Source organism: Telmatherina bonti, assembly GCF_933228915.1.
Source record: "Telmatherina bonti genome assembly, chromosome: 19".
Lineage (NCBI taxonomy): Eukaryota > Metazoa > Chordata > Actinopteri > Atheriniformes > Telmatherinidae > Telmatherina > Telmatherina bonti.
In genome coordinates this window covers 20522154-20533025 of record NC_136617.1, presented here as the reverse complement: position 1 = coordinate 20533025, position 10872 = coordinate 20522154, and the positions used below count along the sequence as shown (strand labels likewise).

The 10872-nt window shown below is 36.7% G+C and overlaps 1 protein-coding gene across 1 annotated transcript; it reads right to left on the bottom strand.

The window, feature by feature from the left end:
* Positions 1 to 9703: 9703 nt before the first annotated feature.
* On the bottom strand, positions 9704 to 10528 carry lratd2a (LRAT domain containing 2a; the record flags this gene model as incomplete). The annotated part of the gene is made up of 1 exon (XM_079259106.1): positions 9704 to 10528. The coding sequence occupies one exon, from the start codon at positions 10526 to 10528 to the stop codon at positions 9704 to 9706; it is 825 nt and encodes a 274-aa protein (XP_079115232.1).
* Between the last annotated feature and the right edge of the window lie 344 nt (positions 10529 to 10872).

Sequence of the window (10872 nt, the reverse complement as noted above, 5' to 3'; positions counted from 1 at the left end):
AACAAAGATGACATTGGTATGCATTTGGAGTAACATCTTGGTCCCCAGATCTCCAAACAGATGGCACATGCCAGTTAGATGGTGCTCTCAGCTGTCTGCAGCAGCCAGGCAGAGAAAAGTTGTCACTCAGCCATTTAGCCTTCTTCGACACTATATTGGCCATTAAAACCAGTATGCTCAGTTACAGCAAGCACCCAGGTGAATACACCATTAAGGCCTATTTATATTGCTTAAAGTGTTAGGAGCCCGATCACTTCTTTTACCAATGATTTAGAGAAAATAACACATCTCTTTTATGTCTCTTTGTGCAGTTATAGACATTGATCATTGCTCTCATCGTGGCTAAAAGCCAACAAATAAGACCAGAAAAACCTGAAAATTATATCTTTTAGAACTCATATGTTTAAAAATGAACTGTCCCATACCTGTCATTATGGGGCAGTAAAACTTCCTTTGTTTTTCAAAGCATCAAACTTTGAACAAATTATTATTCAGGCAGCTTCATGAATTTTGTGAACTTTTCAAGATGAAACCGAGGATCCACAGCAAGAAGAGAGACAGTGCAAATCGATGCAAGGAGCCTTGCTGCTCCTTTCACCTCTTTGTAAGCTTCACTTTAAACTGACTCTGACAAGTCTAGAACAGCCTGATTATTTCAGACACAGAATCTGCTGGGACCAAGAGGCGTAAAAAACCAACATGGGCTGTGTAGCGACTGTGTCATAATGAGGACGTGAACGCAGCCAGGGGGCACAGTTCAGCTGTAATATGTCCTCGAGATCTGCCAGAAACATTGCATATGACACACTGATGAATACCTTTTGGTCCACTCTGCTAAAATTTTTTTCAGGAATTTTTTTTTTTTTTTCTGGGCAGGTAAAAACGAAATATAATCTTTCAGTTTCAAAATCGCCTCATCTTTGTTTTATCTTATGTGTCAGAATTAGCTGCATGAACGTTTCGACTTAAAGCTACACTCGATAAGTCATTTGTATCCAGAAGAATAAGCAACTAATCTCCGTAAGGCACAATTTTGCACATGGTGTTGCAGAATTAGGAAACATTTTCAATGAAAATGGGACTTTGTGAACAGGGATGCCTTGAAATAAAGTCTATGACATCTGCCTTTCTGTAATACCAAACAACTACATAGACATTAAACCTAAAATGTGGCATCCTTGTCTAATTAAATTACACAAACATTCAGAAGTTAGATAAGAGTTTCTAACTGTAAAAGGGTAAATACAGGTATCTGTAAAACACCTTGAGTGCAATGAAAACTTCAATGTCCAAAAGGCTCTAATTTTGCTCCTTGATCTCTGTCAAAGAAGATCTCAGCCTGCAAACAGCTGTGTACACAGATAGCAGAGCAATAAAGAAAAAAACTGTCAAAAACACACATTCATTGTGTCCTTGTGACCATGATTTGCCTGCCCTGCCTCATATCAAGCAGCAAAGGGACTTTTTAGGTTCATATCCTGATTAAAATGTTACTAAGCCTGCAGTAAACACTTTACAGAAGTGGTGGGGAATCCTGGTCCTCATGGGCTGCAGTCCTGCAAGTTTTGCATGATTCCCTGCGCCAACACGCCTGATTCAAATCATAATGGATCCAAGAGCTCATCAAGTTCTGCAATACAGTGAATCATGATTTTGACGTACTAGTTTAAATTCCATCACACATAACCATTTGATGCATCACATCAACTACAGTGGGTGTCTATTTAAAGGCTGTTTTCTAATATATTTATAAGTAAAGATGGTATATTTGCAATTTTGTCACTTCAGTGGACATTAGGAGAGTCACCCATGACACTGTTATTCACTGAAGAATCAATAAATACAGTATAAAATTTCATATATATACATACCGTGTAATTACCATTTTTACCTCAGTCAAAACAGGACAAGAAAATTATATTATTCCATTTTCATACAATATTTTAGTTACACAAATATAACAATACATCATTTTATAAATATTTCTATAAAATAGATCAAATGAATAAAGTAAATAAAAGGTCAATATTAAAGACAAATAAAATTGTCTCTGTACATGTCTGTAGAAATAAAATAATATAAAAAATGTGGTATTGATTTGTATTAATTCTTGCATCAGACGGTTAATGTGAAATACAATTTAATTTGAATCTTTTGAAATCAAAATAAAGGCTGTCCGTAACTATATTCAAACTTGAAGATTAATAAAATAAAGAGCACAAGTAAAACATTTCAAAATAAAACATTTTATTCAGCACAGCTTGACCTACGTTCTTTGTTTGGTAAATGGAAAGGAAAATGTCTGAAATAGCTTAAAATGCTGGGAACCTTTAAAACAGAGTAACTATTATATTGTTAGATAAATGTTTGTGGGCTTGTTGCCTTTATCATCCAATTGCAAGCATTTTAACTGAAAGTACCACAGCAAATCGACATGAATGTCAACAGATAAGGCATTTACTGAGTGGGTTGGGTATTAAATAGCTTTAAAGCAATATTTGTTGCATGTTAGCAAAAAGGCAACGATAGTTTCTGATCATTTTAATGCACATACATTTGACTGCAAATTGCCTTTTCATTGAGACGTTTAAAGGATCAAAATATTTGAGAATTTCAAATAGTGATCATGACATTTAAAGAAACCTGTCATAAATTTTGTACTAAATGTTCACTATCATCATGACTATAAATTCTTGTATTCACTGTTTTCCTTTGAGTAAGTTATAATAATAAAAAGCTCAACCTATGTAAGTTCAGTACCTCCCCGTGCACACAAAGCCTGATAGCAAAATGACCAAATATAAAAACTTCTTTGCTCATTAATGATTGTAGATTAGATCCTTGGATCCTAATGTTTTTATTTAACCAAAATAGACTTTCTTATTTCATGGAATAAAACATCTAATAAAAATGTAAAAATTACATTTCATACGTTCATTGAGATTAAAGATTTCATCAAGAAATAAAATGCTCCAAAAAAAATTTTAACAGAAATTAAACTTAGTTGATGTCTTCTTCAGATTTCTTAATTGTAATGCTTAAATGTTAGTGGGATAAAAGAGAAGTGCAGTACAGAACCTAGATAATGTTTTTTTTTATCTCTAATTATTTTTTAATAAAACATTACACAACAAGAGGCAAGGTATGGCAATAAAAAGTACATGTATTCATCCCTCAGACAGAGAAATGGCTGGAATGAGCATAAAAATAAATATAGCTTCACATAACAGTTTAACAGTTTAACCCAAAATAAATTTAATATCCTCTAAAGTCATTAAAGAACACTAATAATATTGCTTTCAGACACTGAAAAGGAGATTGATGGACTTGTACTCCTTCATTTTGAACTCTTCTGACAGTTTCCATGGAATTATTACATTCTGTTGCCATGGCAAAGACCAGCAGACATAAACAAAGCTCACACAAACAATAAAGCCACCTGTCTTCTCTGCAGCTCAAACAATCAGCTCTGCCTCTTCATTGAAGAAACTTGAACAAAGGCCCACAGCCTTGGACAATACTTGGAAGTATTCTAACATCTAACCCTAATATGATGATCATATTTTTATATGTGGTTTTATATGTGTTATATATGTTTTCATTAAATAGTTTGCTGAAATTTATTTTCTTTATTGGCCAATGGTTCCATAACCACATCAGAAATTATTCAGTTATCATTGACTGAATTTTTTTGTTCACATGCCGTTTAGTTTTTGTTGTTATTGTTTTGTGTTTTTTATTATTAACATTGCATGATCATATGTGTGACATCACCAGTTTATTGGGCGATAGGCAGGTCACCAGTCCAGCTCAGGGACAACACACAGAGACAAACAACCATTCACTCTCACACTCACTCCTCTGAACAATTTAGAGTAACCAGTTAGCCTAACATGCATGTGTTTGGATGGTGGAAGGGGGCCGGAGTACCTGGAGAGAACCGACACATACACGGGTAGAACATCCAAACTCCACACAGAAAGACCATTGTTTGATCTGACCTGTGCATGTCTATTCACATTTAATGAGCTGATTTTTACACCTTATCATTCACACTATGGTACACTGGTCACACTTCAACTGAACCAGAACCTTGTGTTAAGTTATTGAAGAAAAGCTCTTACAAGTCCAGACGTCTGTTCCCTGTTCGGATAGCCTTCTTTTATTTTAATTTTTGTTTTTTATTTTGTTTGTTTGTCTGTTTGTTTGTTTTTTGTTTTTGTTTTTTTTTTTTTTACTTTGGTTTGTTTGTTTTTTCTTTTTTGTAAAAAACAACAACAACAAAAAAAACAATAGGTTTATGTATTCTCTAATGAAGTGCTTATTCTTTTGTCAGTGTTTAATCAACATATTGAAAGTAAAGAACACTACTTTTTCCACCATAAATCCCTCTATCATGACAGTATGAAAGCACAGCTTGTTTACATGCTGTTTCATAATTCTCATCTACTTTAAACACCAACCAAGGGGCAAAAATAGCATATGTTCTTCTTTTAATTCAGTTAAACTCATTTGTGCATCAGCATCCAAAGGGAACAAAATCACCTCGGTAGCAGAAGCAGTCTGAGTTGCTTTTCAGCGAGCACTGACAGTTTATTATAATTGGGTTCCCTCTGTCATGTCCAAGCTTTCACATCCCATCAGGAGAATAAGCCAAGGAGACAGTTAACTGGATGGTTGCTGCTTCACTGTGAGAGCCATCGGACTGTTGTATACCTTCCCGCTTTTCCTCAGGAGAGATATGCATACAAGTATATTTAGTCAACTTAAGAGGCTGTTATCCAATCTGTAACTGCATCAATCACCGTTACTGTTACCTAATATTTCAGCCTCATTCCTGTGATAGAGATGCATACAAAATACTTACTGGTAAAAACAACATATAATAGTATGAGAAAACACACAGCTCATGTCTACAAAAGTCACCTTGAAGTGTTTCTAGGATTCACTTTCATGCTGAACATACTGTGATGCTGAACATACTGTGATATACTTCATTGCATTGTTGCCCCCTAAATGGCTTCAGTAGCTACCATGTAAACTAAAATGGTGAGTCATATACTGATCATTTACTTACTTTTAATTTATAGAAGTTTTTAAAACTGACTCTTCTTTGTAAGACAGAAAAGAGGCTGAATTTTAAGTTTAAAAAGGACAAAATATTAGCTGTTACTTTGATTTATTTCCTTAGTAATACTAACTTTTTCAATATAAAACTTCATTTAAACTTGTTATCTGACAGCTAAGTACTTTAAGATATGTCTTTTGAAACTGATAAATACTCTTCTTTTTTTGTTACTTTAAAAAAGATAAATCACTATTATAATTTTGATATCGGTATGAAAAACCACTGATGGGTTAGAATTTTTTAAAAGAAATAATAATTGCAAACATATTTTCAGTGTGGCAAAACATTTACTGTTTCAACTCAAAAATGACATTTCATGTAATCACTGATATAACAACAGAAGAAGCCCTTGCAATATGAAGCACAGAACAATGACTTAGATCCTCCAATAAAACAGCAGAAAAAAAGGCAGTTTTCATGTCTACTCTTACTACTGTCCAGCATCCCTAAAACATATTTGATCAACTTTTTCTTTCCTTAGATTCAACTACTGGCATATTTTCATCATCTAAGGTATCCATGGTATACACCAATAATACCCAAACCCTTTTAAAAACATATACAGTATGTACAAACAATACCCACAAGTTATGGGAATTAGATAGCTGAAAAAATGCATTTGAATTTGTGCCTCTTTCTGCACGGAATAAATAAGAAAAACTATGTCATGGAGCTGGTCTTGTTAAATTTGTACAAACAAGTTTATCTAACTCCTGCTGTGAGGTTTCTGTAAGCTCAATATGGAAGTTCTTCCATCAACCATAAGCCCTTTGTAGCTGTCACAGTAACATCTGCAAAGTTAAATGACTCCTGCTTCAATATCAAAGTACTTGACACGCAGAGGCAAAACTGAGCCTTAAAGTACACTATAAGGAGAATTTAATGTCCTGAATAAAGTGTTGCAGAGAACATGAAAGCCTGCTCTGCATGGGAACAAACAGCACATGGCTGACGAAGAACCCACATATCTACAACTGTTGATGATTTACTGCATAGCAGACATAGCCAACCATTTTAAACAGTCTGTTCTCTGAAAGCAAATTGATCAATTTGACAGGTTGTCACATTTAATTTCAGGTGAAACTTTATTACTTTTCTGGAACTATAAATCAAATCACAACCGTTTCAAATTATATAAGTAGGAGAAACATTTTCTGTGCTTTTAAAATTGTTCAGGCTTTAAAGAAGTGGATTATTATTCATCTGTCACAGTTTGGCAGCTAACTTTTAATTGTTGTAAGTAAATTAAAATATTTCAGGTTTTGGTTTTGTATTTGGTTCTACGTGAGTTGGAAACCCTTTGAAAAACTTTTCAGGTCTCTCGTACATAACAGTATAAACCACTCTGCAAAACCAAAAAAGAAAATTAAGAGTAATCACTCGCAAAGCCAAAGCTTCAAAAGGATTACTGTTAGGAAAAATGTATAATAAATGCTCCTACAACTAAAACCAATGAAGCATTTTACTGTCTTTACTGCAATCCAATGAGCAGTCCTTCCATTGATAAAAAGATGTTGGATCAAAATAAGAAAGTAAATATTTAACAAGGTTTCATGATGCTCTACAAGAGCTGTAGTGAAAACTGTCAATAAGAATGATGTCAGACTGAGAAGTAGAAACCCATCTTCATCAATATTTTTGGGTTTTTTTCTTTACAGTGATCACTTATTTTGAGCCCTGGTTCAATGCTAAATCAGCAAATAGTCACGATACATGATTTCATCTTTTAACCAAAGTTTTTTCACTTCATAACGTGGTTGCATTTGTAAGCAGGACCCCGAGAAGGAGTTTTAGGTCCATATAAATAATATTGCTTCAGGCACTTTGCTAATTATTAATCATCATACACTGGTTGGGCTCCCCATGCAGCTGTTGGCAGCTAAAATCATTCTTCAAATTGCAGCAACATTTTTGCAAGGAGAAGATTAATGAGGATGCAGGCATTATGTGTTTTGATTACTTGAACTGGTGCAGAGAAGATTATTTCTGCAGTCTAGATTACCATGGTACCATATCTGTTCAAAGTGAACCTAAACTCCTGTAAAAAAATCTAATCTAATTCAGTGTCTAAAAGCATAAAAGTCTGGACGTCTGCTTGTATATCAAAGTGGAATTTGTCAGTGACTTTAGTGGGACAATCAACATTCAGGTTATTTTGACACAGCTTAGTATTAGCAGTTTTAGCTTTAATTCAACTTTTGTAAAGTGCAAAGTGTGATCTTGGATGAAATTATGGTAAAGAATCAACTGTGCAGCCTAATGCAATAGAGGATTGGGACAGATAAGCAAGATTCTTGGCTTTTTTACTTCTATGCTTCTATAATAATTTCATTGTAGTTTTACTGCTGATCCTTCTGTCTTGCTGCTGTTGCACCAGAATTTCCCCGCTGCAGACAAATGAAGGTCTAATATCTCTTATCTTATCTCTTATAAGCGTTTTCCTCTTTGATGCTTCAGTTTCTGACACTGGGAAAACATTTGAGTGTTTATAAAAGAGTGCAATTGAATTGTGCATTAAAACAACAACTTCATTTAAAGTATGCGCCTTTCTGATGAGATGTTCCAGGCACGTCTCTGTGGGAGGAGACTTCGACTGCTGACGCCCCGACCCGACCCCAGGAAAGCAGTAGAAGATGGATGGATGGGTGGATGGATGGATGGATGGATATATGGATGGATGGACCTGTTAATGTAACTTCGCAATTGCTATGATCATTAATATCTAATCTTAATCCACTATGAAGACCAAAAAATAGCTTCGTTACATCAGTTTTTTGTTATTTTGATTTATTTTAGTTAGCGTTGTTGTTGATGTTTTTGTCATCAAATGTAAAACATTGAAGTTATTATATAAAAGGGAGATGCTAAATATTCTATTTATTTCTCAGATTTGTCATCATATTGAAAATCAATTATTTAAAAAAAAGAAAATAGAACAAAAGATGCAAACTGGCTGAAGCTGACTGCAAAACAGACCAAAACATTGTGCAGTTATCAAAAAGGTCATGAAACATGCTCCGCATTGTTCTTGTTCTCAAAGAAACACCACTGACTTCCCATGTACAGCTGAACTACAAATTATTGGTTTTACTGTGAGATGAGGTCATTGTCACACCACTTCCATCCAAGAAAAACCTATCCAAAATTAGACTGTGGTGTGTACTCCTCTGGGTTAGGAGGTGTGTTTAGCAACGGTACCTCTTGGCAAGAAGATTGTTGGTTGAAACCTTAGATGGGCTTTTTTTTCTATGTGCATGTGTAATTTAAGGGCACTCCAGCTGTGAGTGTGAATGGTTTTGTGTGTCTTGGTGTCAGATCCGACCTATCCACGGTGTGCCCTGCTTCTCACCATTTTACAGCTTGGACAGGATCCAGCCTACTGTAACTCTACATAAGCAGGTATAGATGTTGCTTAGATAATTGGGTTAAATCAGTCAAAGTATGCTTTGACTGATTTAACCTGATTACTTACTTTTAATTGATATGAATTTTATAAAACTTTACTGGCTCCTCTTTGTAAAACAGAGAATTGGCTGAATTTTAAACTTAAAGGACAAAATATTAGCTGTTACTTTGATTTGTTTCCTTAGTAATACTAACTTTTTCAATATAAAACCTCATTTAAACTTGTTATCTGATAGATAAGTACTATTAGATATGTCTTTTGAAACTGATAAATACTCTTCTTGTTTTGAAAAAAGAAAAATCACAAATTTAATTTTGATATCAGTATGAAAAACCACTGATAGAATATAAATTTTAAAAGAAATAATAGTAGCAAACATGTTTTCAGTGAGGCAAAACATTTACTGTTTCAACTCAGAAATGACATTTCATGTAATCACTGCCATGACAACAGAAGAAGCCCTTGCAATATGAAGCACAGAACAATGTTGCCGAGACTTAGATCCTCCTAATAAAACAGCAGGGCGGGGGGGGGGCAGCTCTTTTCAGACAGAGGAGGTACCTGCTTTACTCAAACTCTGGGAACATTTAAAAAAGACTTTGAAAAGTGCGACACAAAGTCCAGAACATTTTCCCTGCATTTACTGGTGTGAAAATAACCCGACAGGCAGAAAGTCTCCTGTTTTTAACCAGCCAGCAGCTCTGACAGTTTGCTGTCTGGCTGAGCTGAGAGATGAAATTAAACCTAAATTGGATCAAGTAGTGAGACAAGCTATAAATAGAGAAATGTTCACTCTACTTAAAGAATCATGACAGTTTATGACAGATTTATTAAGCTTTTATAAAAAAAAAAAAACTACACATCCTCTTCTACGAGCGTGCATGATGCTGGAGAGATCAAACTTTTCAATCCATTCAATTTACAACAGGTCTCTTTATTGCTAAATTAGCAACAGAAGATGCTGAGAACAGTTTCTTTAAGGCAACAATAGTCATGAAAACATGGAACAAAAACCCAAAGAGAGACTATATGAAATTCAAGTATAAATCATCTTCAGTCGGCTATATCAGCTTGGGCTTGCTATAGACCAAGGACACAGGAACACACCATGTTCTGCAAAGGCTACTCTAGCTGCACAGCACATGTTGAAGATCATGAGAAGGTAGACATCATTCAGCTCCGGGCTCGCTTTTCCTCTCCATCACGCTTCTGAAATGAGAGGCCAGCTCCTGCAACACTGCTGTCCTGCCCAGGTGGTCGTTCCTCCTCTTCTCCATGATCATGTCTTCCAAGCTCTGAAACTCCAACACGTGCGAGTGTTTGTCTGACATGAAGATTTTCAGCCTGTAGGGTTGTTTACCAATCCGTATCTCCCCACCCATTTTGAACTCCCTCTTGCCAAACCTGCACCAAGCTGCGAAACACTCGGAGTTTCTCCAGCTCAGTTCTCGGTCCTTCAAGCCCACCTGCTCCATTGCGTTTTGCACCACCATGTCCGCTCCAAGAGCTTTAAATCTGTACAAGTCGTTCACTATCCGACACCTCCTCCCCTGACTGGCATCAGTCAGAAAGCTGTTCTTCACCTCGGCTCTGTGCAGGTGCACCACCTGGAAGTCCCCCACATACACAGCCCAGTGCGGGTGTTGTCCTGTGGCGACAAACTCCACTAAATCCCCGGCTTTGCATTTGTTTAGGAGATTCTCCGGAGAATAAACCTCCAGGTTGGCAGACTTCGCGCTCTTCTCGTAAATGCATTCATCTCTGTTGTAGACGGCGCACTCCACCTCTTCGCGGCGATCGTAGTGTTTTTCTTCCTGGTTCGGGTCTCTTTCTGTGCCATCCGCCGCACAGCCGTCTTCCAACTCGTCGTCGTCGTTAGAAAATATGTACGAGACGCCGATCCGAGGACCGTCATCCGTGTCCACGCCGTTTGGGTCCACTGTGGGAACTTCTGCGTAACTTAAATGTGACAACCTGTCCACTTGGTTTCCCATGGCGCTGCTTACCTGGGCTCAGCCTGCCGGTGTAATCTGATGCCGAGAGCTGCTATCGGTCGCCAGACATCACAAAGCCTTCATCTGGCACGGAACCACAAACTTCTCGTTTTCATCGATATTTACGCACAGACACCTTTGTTTTCTGTAGGTGTGGATGGCTTCAAAGCTCCATCAACAAGTAGAGTTGAGAGAAATTCAAACTGGTCTCAGTCAGTCAGTCGAACTGTTTCTCCCCCCCCCCCCGACCTGCTGTTTCCCTGCGTAAAGTTCCAGCAAAACGTCGATCCAAATCCTGCTCACAGAGCGCGCACTGTGCGCCAGATCCAGCCGCAAAGACCCGG